General features: G+C 42.0%; 1 protein-coding gene across 1 annotated transcript in view; it reads right to left on the bottom strand.

Annotated features, from left to right (window-relative positions):
* Nucleotides 1-4,096: 4,096 nt before the first annotated feature.
* Nucleotides 4,097-17,272, bottom strand: part of ANGPTL6 (angiopoietin like 6) — a 32,281-nt gene continuing 19,105 nt past the window's right edge. Inside the window, exons 2-6 of the mRNA XM_040346388.1 lie at nucleotides 14,132-14,735; nucleotides 11,220-11,400; nucleotides 7,826-8,019; nucleotides 6,274-6,544; nucleotides 4,097-4,361 (exon numbers count right to left, since the gene is read on the bottom strand). Coding sequence (XP_040202322.1) covers nucleotides 4,174-4,361; nucleotides 6,274-6,544; nucleotides 7,826-8,019; nucleotides 11,220-11,400; nucleotides 14,132-14,713 — 1,416 coding nt within the window. The 5' untranslated portion in view covers nucleotides 14,714-14,735 and the 3' untranslated portion in view covers nucleotides 4,097-4,173. The remainder of the gene's footprint in view (nucleotides 4,362-6,273; nucleotides 6,545-7,825; nucleotides 8,020-11,219; nucleotides 11,401-14,131; nucleotides 14,736-17,272) is intronic.

Raw genomic sequence — 17,272 nt, 5'->3', positions numbered from 1 at the left:
ATCAGCATGTGAAAATTTCAAACAACATTCTTCCATTCAGCGAATGTACAAAGATTTTTCGTATTAATATTCTCGTCTGTGGCCAGCAAAAGGCTCGGTACACACCTTTGCAGTTTGCTTTTGATCTGTTTCTGCAGTGCTTTTTGCTGTGCGTTTTGAATTTTGCGCACATGATTTTGCTGCAATTTGCGTTTTTGCATTTTTTCTGGCAAATTTGTTGTTGGGCTGATTAAAAAACACAAATTGCTGCAAAAAACGAATTGCATGCTTTTTCTGCAGCCTCTCTGTTGAAGTATATTGAACCAAAAAAGCATTGTTTTGCTAAAAAAAGTTCCTGACCTTTAACCTCCCTGGCGGTATGATTCTGTCTGAAAAAACATGCTAAAAGCGGTACCATTATTTGCAAGGAAATTTGGCGTTTTATATTGTAGGTCTGTAATTTTTAGAAATAACTCACTTAAATCTGACCAAACAAGCTTCTAATAGGCATCCCGGGTATGACATTTTTTTAAAAACAAAATGATAAATTATAATATAATAAATAATTATAAATAATTATAACAAATAATAATATAATTATAATAAAAATTATTCAATAATGTAATCAAATCAAAATCACTGAAATTTGCTCAGTTGCAGAATTGTTGCTGTCATTATTTTTTTTTTTTTATGACGAATTTCCCCACAAATCGCTATCGCACAATTCTGCAAGTGATTATAATTTATTATCGCTGTTTTTTAGCTGATCTAAAACTATTTTTGACATAAAGGGACACTTTTGGTTGCTATGGACAATCTACAGTTTGCAGGGAGAAAGAAACGTTTTTATTATATAAAATGACATGCATGACACAGGACAGACCACTAGGGACAGGGGGGGTGTGTTTTTTTTACATACAGTACTGTAATCTATAAGATTACAGTATACTGTATGTAAGGTGTTTGTTTACTTTTTTGAATTTGGCGCCGTTCTCCGTCCCCGTGCGTCGTAACGTCGCAGGGAACGGAGATCGGCGTCACACGGAGGCACTGTGTGAATCGAGCGAGGTCCCGCTCGCTCACACAGCGCGGTGGCATCGCTGGATCCAGGGACAAGGTAAGTAACTTGTGCCTGTGGATCTAGCGAGGCAAGCCCGTGGCTGACACGGGGTTACCGATCGTAGCAGGAAAATCTAACCCCGTGTCAGACACGGGAAGACCGCCAGGGAGGTTAACAAATATGCAGCGGCTGAAAAAAAGCATAGATGTGAAAGTGTCCCATAGGGAACTGTAGTGCGTTTCTGCAAAAAGCACCAAAAAACACATAGATGTGAACCAGGCCTAAGACGTTTAGTAACATAATGGGGTTAAAAAAAACTAAAATTGGCCCTTTATAGTACAAAAAAGCAAATCGCTACTGTAAGGCAGTGGTCCCCAACCTTTTTGGCACCGGGGACCGGCATTGTGGATGAAAATTGTGACGGGGGGGGGGGGGGGGGGTCTGGGTGACAATGCGGTTTTTCCTGGCCAATTTGTCAGGAAATGGCTGATGTTAGCACTTAAATAATCATAACACCATGGTTAATATGGTGTCAGGATGATTGAAGCGCATTATTTTTATTATTATATTGTAATATAAAATTAGATAGTTAAACTCACCATAATGCCGAATCTGCCACCAGATGCAGCTTGCCACAGTGCCTGTCACCAGATTGCCACTTGCCACATCGCCTGCTACCAGATGCAGATTGCCACATGCCACAGTCACATGCCACCAGGTGCAGATTGCCACAGTCACTTTCCACATGCCACCAGATGCTGATTGCCACAGTCACATGCTACCAGATACAGATTGCCACCAGATGTAGATTGTCACAGTCACTTGACACATGCCACCAGATGCAGATTGCCACAGTTACCTGCCACATGCCACTAGAAGTAGATTACCACAGTCAATTGACCAGATGCAGATTGCCACCAGACGCAGATTGCACATGCCACAGTCTCCTGCCTCCTAGATGCAAATTGTGATCTCTCTACTCCCCGCCACACCTCAGATATCGCCAGACTTTGCGGCCCGCCGGGAAACAGGCTGGGGCCCGGTAGTGGGCCGCGGCCCGGGGGTTGGAGACCCCTGCTGTAAGGGGTTCATTTTTTTACTGTAGAACTGTGAAAATAATATTTGCAGTTGCGATTATTTGCCCTTTTTGTACTATAAAGGAATAATTTTAGTTTTTTTTAACCCCATTATGTTACTGGCTGATTAATCGATTATGAAAATAGTAATTGATTAATTGATTAAGTAATTGATTAATTTCATAATCAATTAGTTGTCAATTAATTGATTAGTTGTTTCGGCCCTAGAATCTACCCAATGGCGGCACAGAGAAGAGTAAAAACCTTACATGGGTCTAATTCCTCACTTTGTCCAAAAATAAATGAATAAACTTTTAGGTTTTAGCTAAAGTCCATGCATGATAAGTAATGTGTTAGTGTATTTGTATTGTTTCTTCTGCCTGAAGCAGGTTGGAGACATCATGTCAGCCTAGACAAGGTCACTCAAAAGTTCAGTGATTGCTAATCAATGAATAAAGGTGGAGCTTTGTGGGAAATATTATACTGATGCTGTATATTGAAAAAACATTCATGCAGACTTGTAAAGTTACTAAATGGTCCCACTTTATTTTTGGTAAAAGTCAGTATTTACATATTGGAGGTCTTACCAGACAGTATAACCAAACACAAGGTATGTACTAACATAATAACTGCATGGTAATGCTAAATTAAATAGGCTTGGTTGACATCCACTGTACTTGTTTTAAAGCAGGGGTCTCCAAACTTTCCAAACAAAGGGCCAGTTTACTGTCCTTCTGAATTTTAGGGAGCCAGATTGTGGTGTGTAAAGGTGAAAAAATTCCAGGCCCAGCATCAGTGAGAGTCTCAGGTATGGTGTAAAGTTACATAGTAACTGTGGTCAGTAGGAGGAGGAATCCTGGGAGGAATAGTTGCTCATCGTTGGTGTCAGTGGAACAGTGCCCCATTGTTGGTGTCAGTGGACGGAATAATGCCCCATCATCAGTGTCAGTGGGAGAAATACGGCCCCATCATTGATATTAGTGGGAGGAGGAGTGCCCCATCGTTATTGTCAGTGGGAGAAATAGTGCCCCATCATTGATATTAGTGGGAGGAATAGTGCCCTATCGGTGTCATTTTGGAGACCACTGCTTTAAAGGATGATAACCCTGAAGCTTGCATGTTTAAAACCAATGGCAGCACCCATATTGCTATCTTGACACATTCCCATTAAGACAAATGTGATCAATATACTTAAATACATTCATTACAAGTAAACAAAATTAATTAACAAACTCTAACAGAACACTTGTTAAAGCGGAGGTTCACCCATAGTTTACACATTTTCCCCTTAGCTTCATGCTCGTTTTGTCTATGGGAATCGGCTAGTTGTTTTAAAATATGATCCGTACTTACCCGTTTACGAGATGCATCTTCTCCGTCGCTTCCAGGTATGGGCTGCGGGACTGGCCGTTCCTTCTTGATTGACAGTCTTCCGAGAGGCTTCCGACGGTCGCATCCATCGCGTCACGATTTTCCGAAAGAAGTCGAACGTCGGTGCGCAGGCGCAGTATAGAGCCGCACCGACGTTCGGCTTCTTTCCGCTACGAGTGACGCGATGGATGCGACCGTCGGAAGCCTCTCGGAAGACTGTCAATCAAGAAGGAACGCCCGCTCCCGAAGACCCATACCCGGAAGCGGCGGAGAAGATGCATCTCAAAAACGGGTAAGTACGGATCATATTTTAAAACAAATAGCCGATTCCCCTAGACACAACGAGCAGGAATCTAAGGGGAAAATAGAAAAAAAAGGAATTGGGTGAACTCCCGCTTTAAGCTCCTCACGGATTTTGAGATTTTGACCTTCAACTCTGGTAGAGTTCTTCACAGTAAGAGTAGTGGAATTGAAATAAGAAACACCAAAATCAATCTAACCTAAACTATATAGAATGTTTAAATAGTACTGTGTTCATCCAGGGAATAGACCAGAGTCAGGAAAGGGACTTGCCGACCTTACAGTAAGTTAGACATTTGCCTTCTGTTGATCTTTGGGGATCGTGGAAGAATCTTTATGGAGACCTATATTTTTCTTTATAGAAGACAATGTAAACAGAAAAGATGTCTATTTGCTGGGCCTTATCAGCATAGAAACCTTCTTTAGTGAGTAGGCACCACCACGAAATTCAGCCCAATACACGCCATCTTGGTAGCGACTACGGTAATGGCCTCCACGATACCACACTCCGTTGAGGTTAGAGTGGGCACACATGTTATACCACCAGCCTCCTTTCTGGAAATGGGCACAATTACCTGAGGAAACAGAATAAAGCAAAGGATACAGAAGGGTATACACTTATGAGCAGAACATTGGTCTTGTAATACTGGTTGTTAAAACCCTTGTTTCGAGAAATATGAAGAAAAACTGGTTTGTAACTACATTTGTTATGTTTATATATGTGTTTTTGCTTTTATACGGTAAGTCATATGGCTCCAGTGTTGACTTTTATGGTAAGATATATTACAGGGGTGGAGAAAGCTGGGGAAGTGGAGATGTATCTGAACAACATGGCAGAGATCAAAGATCACTAGGGTGCAGTGCACTTTTTTAAGCAAAAAGTAAAGAAGGATTGAAAAAAACGTAGAAAATTATAATACAAATGTCACTGGAAAAATACAAACCTATTCTACCTTTTCAGCTTATGTAATGCACAGTTCAGAGGCCAATAGTATGTAACACATAGTGAAGGGGTCATGAGTAAATTAAGATTGCACAGGTCAGCAGTATGTAGTCCAGAGCTTAGTAGTAAGTAACACAGAATTCAGAGGTCAGAAGTAAGTAGTACGGAGGGCAAGGGTCAGTGGTAAGTAACACAGAGTTTAGAGGTCAGTAGGTAGTGCAGAGTCCAGGTATCTATAGTAAGTAATGCAGCGTGCAGGGGTCAGTAGCATGTGACACATAGTACAGGGGTCAGCAGTATGTAACACAGAGTTCAAAGGTGAGTAGGTAGTGCAGGTGTCAGTTGTAAGTCATGCAGAGTGCAGGGGTCAGTAGTAAATAACAGAGAGGTCAGTATTAATTAATGCATAGTGCAGGGGCCAGCCGCATGTAACAGAGTGCAGAGGTCATAACTAAAAAACACAGAGGGTAGGGGTCAGTAAAAATTAACACAAAGGTCAGTAGTAAGTGATGCCGAGTGCAGGGGTCAGCAGTATGTAATAGAGTGCAGAGGTCAGTAATTAATAACAGAGTGCAGAGGTCAGTAATAAATGACAGAGTGCAGGGGTCAGTAAAAAGTAGCAAAGAGGTCAGTAGTAAGTAATGAAAAGTACATGGGTGAGTGCCACAGCACAACTTCCCCCCTCCCTCTGTAAAAATGTATTCACCAGCACTCAGATGCAGCAGCTCCCAGCAGAGTGAGGGCAGTCCTCCCAGGTCAGACTTAGGAGAATGGATAATGTCAGACATAGAAGAAGCAAATGACTTCCCCTGGCTCTGCATTCACATTGCTGCTCTGATCTGAGGTCTGAGAGACTGTCGAAGAGGTCAGAACCTGGTAGCACAGCGTCGCTATCTACCCATCACAAAACAGTGAATGATGGGTAGATCATGTTTGATTAGTTGCTGACCCCCATAAGATCAACCTATAGCTGGTAACTCTGGGTAAGTATAGGTGGACTAAATCTCCCATTAGATTGTACACAACATCTACTGTATCAGATACCCTCACCAGAAGTGGAGCTCAGTCACATCACAAGAATATATATATAAATTGTAAAAAATAATTAAAAAAATAAAATGAAAAAATTGTAAAAGGTAGAGTCACTTGACATTAAAGAAAGTATCGGTAATCGGTATCGGCGAGTACTTGAAAAAAAGTATCAGTACTTAAAAAAGTGGTATCGGGACAACCCTAGAAGTAGTAGTTAGTAGTGTTAGTGTTCACAGCGTCTCCCTGCAGGGATGTAGTCCCAAGGGAGAGGGCGAGTAGGCTGACTAACCCCCAGCCAGAACAGCTTGGATGATGGGGGCAAGCTTACTGAGGAGGAACAGGAAGTGAGAAATTCAGACAAAGAAAAAAAACATTTAGAAGGGAAGTCGAAGGAAAAGGTAAATGAACCAACAATGCACTAGCTTAAAGGAACCTATTTAGAAAATAAAAAACAAACCTTTACAACCCCTTTAAACTTCAGTAAAATCTAGTGTCTTTGCTATGCAACTTACCCAGGTAGGAGTCTTTGTCCTTGTCCAGGGTGCTGAACTGTTTGTCATTGTGCCAAGATAAGGAGTCCCCAGCTGTCCCTCTATACTGGCCAAGCCTCAGCCTGTAGAAATCACTCTCCGGTTCCAGCTTAAAGTGGTCATATTCGGCACTGGCTTGGCGTCCTTGCCAGTCCTCCATGAGGATCAGGAGTTTGTAGCTGTCCTGGTTGGCCAACCAGAAAATGTTCTCAAGGCCCAACCAGTATTCACTGTCCAAATTACCAAATCCATTCTGGGGGAAGATAAGAGCAAAAAATGTTTTAAAAGCATAATAGAAGTAATGGCACTCTAGTGTATGCATAGATTGAACTTTTATTTTTAGTTTAGTATAGATTAGGAAAAGGTAAAAGTCCTTTTTTGCTGTCTATTATTGGAAAGATTCTCTTCACTTCAGTTGAAGAAAATCTCTACAAAGTGAGGGAACTTAGCCTTGTAATTGTCACCTAAACACTTGTCCCCAGTGGAAGATGTCCCTTCAACTTTTGTACTTGTGACAACTGTAAAATTGTGGTTTCCTTAGTGACAGTGGTCACAGGACAAACAGAGGCGGCAAATCTACCTTCTGGGGACACAGGCAGCAGTAAAAGTCTGATAGGGTTTTAATCGTGCCTGTGCCTTTCTAAAAAAATTGGCTACGCATACACTTTAAGATTTAAAATGTTATAACTTTTTGCTTTATCTTTTGTAACCAAATTATAATACAATATTATTTCTTAAACAGCTCTTAATGCACAGTAATGCTGCAAGTAGAAAGGTTTTCTTTTATGTAGCAGATGCATTGGCTGCTACTGTCAGGCCTCGTACACACAACCGTTTTCCTCGATAAAATCCATCAAGAAACTTGGTGGCAGAGATTTTTTGCAGAGGAAAACGGTCGTGTGTATGTTTTTCGTCGAGAAAACTGTCTTGGATCTCGACGTGAAAAAAATAGATTTTCTCTTTGGGAGTCTCAATTTCCTCATCGTGTTTCTCGTCGGGCTGGTTTACGACGAGAAACACGTTTGTGTGTATGCTTAGAAACCAGCGCATGCTCAGAATAAAGTATGAGACGGGAGCGCACCTTCGGTAAAAGTAGTGTTCGTAATGGAGCACATTCGTCACGCTATAACAGACTGAAAAGCGCGAATCGTCTCTCACCAAACTTTTACTTAACACGCAGTAACATTAGATTAGTAAAAGCAGCCCCAAGGGAGGCGCCAGTGGAATCGAACTTCCCCTTTATAGTGCATTCGTACGTGTTGTACATCACTGCGTTTGAGAACAACGAGATTTTGTCTTGACAGTGTGTATGCAAAGAAAGCTTGACAAGATTCCCGAAAACGATGTTTCTTTTACAACGAGTTTCTCGGTCATGTGTACGAGGCCTAACAGAGTGAATGGCACATGCATTAAGGTCGGTGACCACAGCACAGCAGTCTAAAGAGGGTTGCACAGAACATATTAAAACAATGATATTTTTACACAATTACTGTTTATTTTCTGTTTTTAAAGGGAAAATTAAGGTTGGACCCACCTTGTAGTTTTGCCAGGTAGTAAAAAAATTGATTGATCCATCTTGTCGTCTTTGTATGACTGTCCATCCCCCTCCATTGTTTGTCTGCTCACACCAGGCTTGCATGATCTGGTTGCTGTTACGCGGTTTTAGGAGGTAGATGCCGCTTGACGTCTGTCCACCCAGCAAGGCGTCGTAACAATCCACCCATGGTCCTGGCCATAGACATGACAATATTTAACAGTAACAGCTATAATCTTTTTTCATCTTGACACTATTTATGGATAGCCCAGGTTCTGGGGAAACTAGAGCATTTTATAAAATTTAAGGTTAACTCAGTGGTCCCAGATCCTGCCCCATCTAGAATGGACCACATGCCAACCTGCGTACAGATCAGACAGAATTCTTCCTTAGCTTTTGAAAAAAATGCAGCATGGCGCTACTAAGCCCAAAGAGTCAGTGGGTGAGAGAAGGACACTGGGGTCAGGTTTAAAGCAGAGGTTTGTGAATTAACCTAAAACTGAGTTGCATATTATGGCACCAAAACCTTTTACAGACCATTTCAATGAGTCCAAGTTAAACCTGCATCTTACCGCATTGAACGTTATGTGCATTAGTGCGTTGCACTGCCATTCATTTTGAAAGGCACCCTAATGTACTATAGAGATACTCCTAGGTCTGTTACTTTTCTATGCAAAAAAATCAAATACTATGTACTGGAAAAAAGGCTTCTCTTTCTCTTATTGTTTTCTGGAAATGTTTCGTTAATTCAAACCTCCCTTTTTACCACGACACCTATGAAAATAGGGGCAGCAAGAAAAAAATTAATAGTGTATGGGCAAGATGTCTAGTAGGCCCATTAACTGAGGTGGACTTGGTCAATTTAGGCTTATGTGAGGCTAACTGCATTGTCTCCTATTCTCAATTCACTTGAACCCCTCTACTCTGAGAAGATGCTCTGCTATACATCATACGGTGTTGTGGACTGGTACATGAACCATCTTGTTAGGTACAGCCTTTATTGGTTGTATGGATGGTTGTGTTCTCTTTATTGGGTTCCCCCTGCGTGGGGTTGGTCCACCTAAAGTATGTTCACCTTTTCTTTCTGCTTAAAAGCTAACAAAACAGATTTAAAAAAAAGTGAACCTGTAATCAAAAAGTGTTATAGGGAACATTTAAAAATGCAGTAGCTTGAAAAATCAACTTTGTTCTTGAAATATAATAGTGCATTTCCTGACATAGCTATATGTCTGCAGTGTGAGATCTAAGGCACTGAATGCTATTATCATGTAATTTAGTGTGGGATTTGAGGATGTCACTGCTGTGCTAATCACTGTTCTCCTTAGTGGAGGGGAAGTAGTACCTATGGACCTGCAGGCTGCAGACAAGCATCTCTGTGCTCCTGTTTCATTCAATCATTGAATCTGTGCTTTCTGAATCTCTCCTGCACCATTATTCCTTCACCAGTCATTAGATCACCAGTTATTAGGGGGGCAACTTCGAAATAAGGAAGCAAAGCACTCTCCTTTACGGAGATGGTCACCTCCACACATTCATATATTGTGGAACAAGGCATGGTAAGCCAGTAACGGGAAAATTTAGCTGCCTGGAGCCTATAGACCAGACTTTCTCAACCTTTTCAACTCAGAGGAACCCTGGAAATACATTTTCAATCTCAGGGAACCCCTGCTAAAAAGTAGTACAGGCATACCCCAATTTTAAAGTGGAGGTTCACCCAAAAACTACATTTTTAACATTAGATTGAGGCTCATATTGTCAAGGGGAATCGGGTATTTTTTTTTTTAAATTGAAGCAGTACTTTTTTAGAGATAGATCTTCTCCGCCGTTTCCGGGTATGGGCTGCGGGACTGGGCGTTCCTATTTCATTGACAGGCGCCGTATAGAGCCGCACCGACGTTCGGCTTCTTTCGGCTACTCGTGACGTGATGTATGCGACCGTCAGAAGCCTGTCGATCAAATAGGAACGCCCAGTCCCAAAGACCATACCTGGAAGCGGCGGAGAAGATCTATCTCTAAAACGGTAAGTACTGCTTCGATTTAAAAAAAAAACACCCGATTCCTCTTGACAAAATGAGCCTTAATCTAATGTTAAAAATTGTTTTTCAGGTGAACTCCCGCTTTAAGTACACAATGGGGTTTATTTACTAAAGCTGGAAAGTGCAAAATCAGGCTCACTTCTGCATAGAAACCAATGAGCTTCTATACCCAGCTTTTTCAATTAAGCGTTGGGTATAAAACCTAGAAGCTCATTGGTTTCTAAGCAGAAGTGAGCCTGATTTTGCACTTTCCAGCTTTAGTAAATAAACCCCATTGTGTACTTAAAAGTGGGGTATGCCTTTATATCTACAACTCATGATACATTAGAGTTATGGTCAGTGGGAAGAATACTTCTTACACTTATGGTTATTGGGAAGGATTCCCCCTTGCAGATAACTAAAAGGGGCAACGTGTCAGTGGGACCTTATCTGAGAGGCAGAAATTGACCATTGCACAAGGAGCCCCATGCTGGCCCTAGAAATCTTTAGAAGAACCCTTGAGTTCCATACCTCCCAACTCTTTGAAATGAGAATGAGGGACACCTATTTGAAAAGTATGTAGGCACAGGACAATTACCTAAACCCTCAAGTGCATTTTTTTTACCATTATTATTTATTTTTTACTGGCTTTTGAAATTTACAAATGCAGCAATTTAGAGTTTGGATGAAAGGTTTAACACCGGGCAACACTTTTTGAAAGATAAATAGTGCACTTTCTATACAATGATATAGATCAGACCAAAATGAGGAGGAAAAAGAGACAGACGACTATGTTCCAAATTTAGGGATAGTCCTTTGAAATCAGGGACAGTCGGGAGCTTGGGGTTCCACGGAACCCTGGTTGAGAAACCATGCTATTGACAATACTAGTGACTAGCCCTTTGCCCTCTGGTTGCTTTTCTTAAGCACAGTTCAGATCTTGTCTTAAACACCTGCTAGTTTTTTTATGTCTTTTGGGACTGTGCTGTAAATCTCTGCTCTTTATTTTCCAGTTGTTCACACCTGATGTATTCTTTATTGGAAAGTTTGGCTTTTCCTATTGGATGTCTGATTTATTTTACACTATGTATAATGTAACACCTCAGAGTGAGCGGGAACACCCCAAACCTTAAGTTGCTGATGGAATCTTAGCCTACCCACTCATAAGTGAAATTTCCCTTTTATGTAAATGGGCTGGTCCTTCAATTTTTCATTTCCAAATAAGATTACATTGTGCCATTTTCACAATTACTTACCATCCAGTCATTCATCTACTCACTTTGCCCCTCAATCTACCCATTCTGCTATATCTTATGATGAAATGAATTCATGGTACACATTTTTTTAAACTGTTGTCTTTGTAATCCCATTTGAAGTACCTGTTGATTTGGTGGCCTCTGGTTCCGTGACATCAGGGGCACTGGGTGTTGTACTGGGGACTGGATCTGATTGTGTCTGAGGACCTTCTTTCCTGACAGTTATGTGATCCTTTTCCTCTTCATGGATTTGACGGTTCTGTTTCTTCTTTACATCAGTAGGATCAGCATCAGATGGTGTAGCCTGCAAACATATACAGCACATATTTTGCTGAAGTCTAGACATATCAGACTAAAAAAGAACCTAAAGTGCTTGTTAACCCACAATACTATGATCATGCCCTCCCCTCTGTTATACAATGCTATGTGTCCCTGTGACCCTGTTATTAAAAAAAATGCAGATTTTACTGTATATCAAAGTGTCTCCTGACACTCATGTGACTCCTCGGTTCTCTCCTCTGCTCGGCTGACAACTATAGTGGGCGGGGCCAAGCACTGCCGGAGAGGAGGGGAGAAGAGAGATCCAGGAGTCACGTGAGTGCTGGGAGACATTTTGATATATACGGTATAATCGGCATCTTTTTTATATAACACAGGCACAGGGACACATAGCATTATATAACAGAGGGGATGGCATGTTCATAGTAAAGATATGATAGCAGCAGAAGGGGAAGATCGTGGCATGGGCAGAGCTGACAGGCAGGGAGGGGAGGGGGAGAAGATGGAGGAGAGGACAAAAAAGAGACAGCAGGGCTGCATATGACGAGGGCACGCAAACAGACCACAGTATCGGGGGCTCAGCAGCCATGATAAATCATGGTCAGTTTACAGGGGAGAGGGTATAGCCAGGCAGGATCAACCAGGTATTTCAGGTGATACAGGGAGCCAAATTACACAGCACAAGCACTGTGCTGTATAACATGCTTTAAGGGAACAGGATATTTATTTTTTTCAGTTAACAAATGCTTTATAGGAAGTCTTCACTTAGGAAATATAAGAGCTGCTATTACTAACCCTTCCTTCTGAAAATGCTATTTGCCTTGAAGCTCTGCTGATCCATTTCCTTCACTTGTCTGAAACATATATGCAAATCAGTTCTGACACTGACCTTGATTTCTGCATGCTTGTTTCAGGTTAGTAAGTTCAGATTTTATGTACAGTAACTGTATGGCTAAAATATACAAACAATTCCAAAAAGGGTCCCCTGGAAAGCTAAAATTAAAAACTCACCTTTTCAACTACCTGTGCTGCTAAACACTTCTGTAAAGAAGGGAAACCACTGCCCAAAGTCTCTGTAAAATCCAACACTTCCAGGAGTGTCAATTTCCTGGTATTCCGCAATACTTTCTGGTTCCTTCCATTGACTCATACGTCACTACAGGGCACAGTTTCTATGTAGGATCTAGTGGATCAAATAACGGAGACCAGGAAATCCCCACTCCTGGAAGTGTTGGATATTGATGTGTTTTTGGCAATAATTTGCTCTTTATTACTGTGGTGTTTGGCAGCGTGTAGGCAGGTGCCTACTAGGGGAATGTTTTGTAAGTAAGACTTGACTGCTTAGGTTATGGATGGGTTAACCGTGGGTCTGCCAGTTTCAGGGGCTTTTTTGGGTCCTGCCTCCCTCCCTGGTCTATATATAAACAGAGGGAAGGCCAGACTCGGGAAGCGAGACCACAAGGAAACCAGGAGAACAATGTAAGCACAGAGCAACTTTCGTCCATCACCCTAAGGCCCCTTTCACACTGCTAAGACTTGTAAGTCATGTGATTTTGCCATGATATCAGGGAATGCCTGTGTAAACTTCAGTTCTATGGACTTCAACTTGCATCAAAGTCGGACCAAAGTAGTACAGGGACTAATGGGATTTCCCAGTAATTGCCAATTGTGGGCTCACACCTGCCTAGGCAGCCACAGTTTAGTTAGTCAGGAGGATTTTATTTGCACTTTGAACTGTAATGTTCCTGAAGTGTTTTTTAAAGTTATTGAGCTGTTTTTGAGCTTGTTTTGAAGTCATTGAAAGAAGTGCATGGTGGTAAAAGGCATACTGAAAGAACAGGGCCTGTAAAGCACACACGGGGGTATAAAAGCAAGGCCATTCGTTACAAAAGGTTAGGAAAGTCGGCGCAGAAAAGCAATTGCCACAGGCAACCACAAACTGGTGGGAATACATAACAGTGGGTCAACAAAGAGTGGTACCTGGCGTAGGCGACAGGTGCTTCGGTAATGAGGGGGTCGTGTTCTGGCTCCTTCCATAGCTGTCGGTTCCCTAAAAACATTGGGACCAAAACAGCGGTACGAAGGCCCCATATACACAGCTGCATGGTATGGGAGAGTAAAAGGAAATAATAAGGTGCATGCACGAGGTCCGCGCATGGCCCATTACAGGACCCGACTCTGTCACTGGGAGTGAGGTGGCAGAGCTACGCTGGACTGGTGGAGAGGGCATAGGTGCTCAGCAGTGTCCCTCCTAAAGTGTAGTGACATGGGACAAGACACTTCACAGAGAAGCTCTGTATGTTATACTACTGCACACAGTGTACGTGTACCACCATAATGTTGACTTTCACACAAATGTGACCTCACCTGGTCTCGGACATTGATCAGCATGTACATGAGAGGTATCCCCGTACACGTGCAGGGCAAGTAGGCCCCATCCACAATCACAGACAACAAGGAGAGTTTTTATTATGTTTTTTTATTGAACTCATTTGATGACATCGTTCAGTGACTGAGCAGCTTTACATTATGTTAACTGTTATACAGTATATTCCTCTAAAATGTTATTTTGAGCAGAGACAAGCAAGCTACTGATCAAAACCTACCCAAATGTCATATTTGCACCTTTTTTAAGATTTAGGAGCCAGAAAGGTATTTACCCCTGATAAAGCAGTTTGGACCACAATTTATCGATATGGATTAATAAAAAGTATATATTTTATTTTTTTGAGCATGAGCTATGTGATCAACCTTACCTTATCAGCCTGGTGCCGAGAACTGGTTTGAATACATTGCTCCTCTAAACGTGCTATGGTAATACTCTGGTTGTTAACTAAAGAAGCTAGGACATTATACATTTCCTGGAGGTCTTTATACTTGGAGGCCAACTTGAGAACTTCAGCAGTGGCATTGATGCCTTTGCTCTCCTCCTGGATGACGTCAGTTGATTTATTGTTCCTCTGGTGGACTTCATGGATGAACTGGGTACGGAGATGACTGAGACGGGATCCCATGTTCCTATTCTCTTTTGTTAGATGATCCATTTCAGTGGCTACCTCATGGTCAACATCTACCATTTTTTTAAGCATTTCTATGTCAATCTGCTGACGGCTCAGCTCCTGTTTTAGTTCCTCCACTTCACTTCTGTTTACTCCAAAAGCTTCAGGGAACTTGGCAGTGCTGATGCAGACAGCCCCAGTAATTTTTTGCTGTGGTACAACAAATGTGTATGTGCATTTGGGTCCACTTGCACCATTGTTTTCTGAGTATTCAAATGCCAGCTGAAGGTAGCAAAGGTCTGGAAGAAAAGCTAACCAGAGAATTACGTAGAATTTCATCTTAATAATTGTTGTTTTTCTCCTGTAAAGACAAAATAGAACAAGTCAGATTATATTGTATATTAGGAATGCCACCACCACAACCAGAGCTGAGGCTGCTACTATACCCATGATACACGGCTTGGTATGGTGTGTGTTTTTTGGAATGTTTTCTATGTTCTTACCATCATCAGCCATCATCTTAATTTCCAAATTACCTGTATAAATGGTTAAAGTAGATGTAAACTCTAATGCCACGTACACACGATCGGTCAAACCGATGAGAACGGTCTGATGGACCGTTTTCATCGGACCAAACCGATCGTGTGTAGGCCCCATCAGTTATTTATCCATAGGTTAAAAAAAATCAATCTTGTTTTAAATGTAACCGATGGATAACTAACCGATAGAAAAAAATCAATCGTTTGTAGGCACGTCCATCGGTTAAAAATCCATGCATGCTCAGACTAAATTAGGGGACGGTAGCGCACGTTCTGGTAAAACGCGTTCGTTATGGAGCTAGCACATTCATCACGCTGTAACAGACAGAAAAGCGCAAATCGTCTTTTACTAACACAAAATCAGCTAAAGCAGCCCCAAGGGTGGTGCCATTGGATTTGAACTTCCCCTTTATAGTGCCGTCGTACGTGGTTTACGTGACCGCGTTCTGACATGATTGGTTATTTAACCGATGGTGTGTAGGCATGACTGACCATCAGTCAGCTTCATCGGTTAACCGATGAAAACGGTCCATCAGATTGTTTTCATCGGATGGACTGATCGTGTGTACAGGGCATAACTGAACTATGATAAAAAGCCGTTTGAGAAAGTCACGTGGACAGTGACGCAACGTGTCAGGGAGAAAGAGCTGTGCTGACGTCACTTCCGGTCACGGGCAAGACCGGAAGTCTTTTACTTGCATGCTGTGTTTATGCCGTTTAACTGTAAGTTTATATACCATTTACTAAACTACTTTTATCAAATATACTGCACTATGAAGCCCCCCTTTCTCCTCTGTTCTGTTCTTTGAGCATGTAAACCCGGGAAGCCTGACCTTGTTGGATTGAACAAGAAATTGATCTGCCAGTGATCGCTTGACTAGTAGTATTCATCAGAGAGGCTTGCTTATGAGCCAGATGAGGCTGGGGGAAAAATGGGCACTTGCCTTGGATGAAGACGCTTGCACTCTGCATTTGATATTGGATTCTGCATTCACACTTGGACTATATGCACATTGTTTTGGACTGTTCAGAAAATTTCCAGCACAGAGACTATTTTCTTGCACGTTTTTTGCCTGGAAGTTCAGAGTCGGACTGTGCACATGTCTCATTGCACACGTTCCAGTGTGAGCTGCACATTATTGCTATGGAATGACTTTCTGATAATAGTGATTAAAATGGCATTAACAATTAAAGCTTATATGAGATTTTAGTGATTTGGTTAAGATCTATTTTAACAGATTTTTTAAGAATTATTCAATTCTACATGTTGCCCATCCATCCTGGATGTGGTTTATTACTACTGATACTGCAGCAGATGTGACGCATTCATTGGTCTAAGGCAGCCTTTCTAACCTTTTTTCACCCCAGAAGAACCCCTAAAACTATTTTCAGGTCTTGAGGAACCCTTACTAAAGCCATATTATTGGAAGTCACTAGGGAAAATGCCCCTTAAGTCGGTTGTCAGTTGGATGAATGAAGTGGTGGTCAGAATGCCCCTTGTAACGGAATGGCCCGTGACACCCAGAGACTTTTGAAGGATGTGGGGTACTCCTGTGCCAGCTTCAGCAATGACTCTTGGGTCTAGGGTCATCCTATGTCTGATAGGGGCATAGGATGACTGAGGAATGATATCATAAATTACATGAGATGGGACATTAATGATAATTCATGTGTTGCAGGATATCTTGTAATATTACAAGTTGTTCCTTATGAACAGGTCAATAGACTGTAGAGGTGTTAATTGAGTTGGGCTCCTAAGATCTTCCATTATCCATTGTGTGATGCTAATACTGTTTTGTGTCTATTGTACTGATTAAGTCTGTAAAGGTCAGATGTCTGTGTATTTTGTATCAGGTGTGAATAGCTTATTGTCGGAGACAGAGGGCCAGATTCACGTAGATGGGCGTATTTTTGGGCGGGCGTAACGTATTTGATTTATGTTACGCCGCCGCAAGTTTTTCAGGCAAGTGCTTTATTCACAAAGCACTTGCCTGTAAAGTTGCGGCGGCGTAGCGTAAATCACCCGGCGGAATTCAAATTCGGCGGGTAGGGGGCGTGTTTCATTTAAATGAAGCGCGTCCCCGCGCCGAACAAACTGCGCATGCGCCGTCCCTAAAATATCGCAAGGACGTCATTGGTTTTGACGTGGACGTAAATGACGTCCAGCCCCATTCACGGACGACCTACGCAAACAACGTAAAATTTCAAAATTTCGACGCCGGAACGACGGCCATACTTAACATAGGATACGCCACCTAGGGGGCAGCTTTATCTTTACGCCGGCATACCTCTTACGGAAACGGCGTATCTTTACTGCGACGGGCAATGGTACGTTCGTGAATCAGTGTTTCTACTAATT

Source organism: Rana temporaria, chromosome 3 (genome assembly GCF_905171775.1).
Source record: "Rana temporaria chromosome 3, aRanTem1.1, whole genome shotgun sequence".
NCBI lineage: Eukaryota > Metazoa > Chordata > Amphibia > Anura > Ranidae > Rana > Rana temporaria.
The sequence above is the reverse complement of the archived record's forward strand: the minus strand, read 5'-3'. Positions and strand labels throughout refer to the sequence as shown.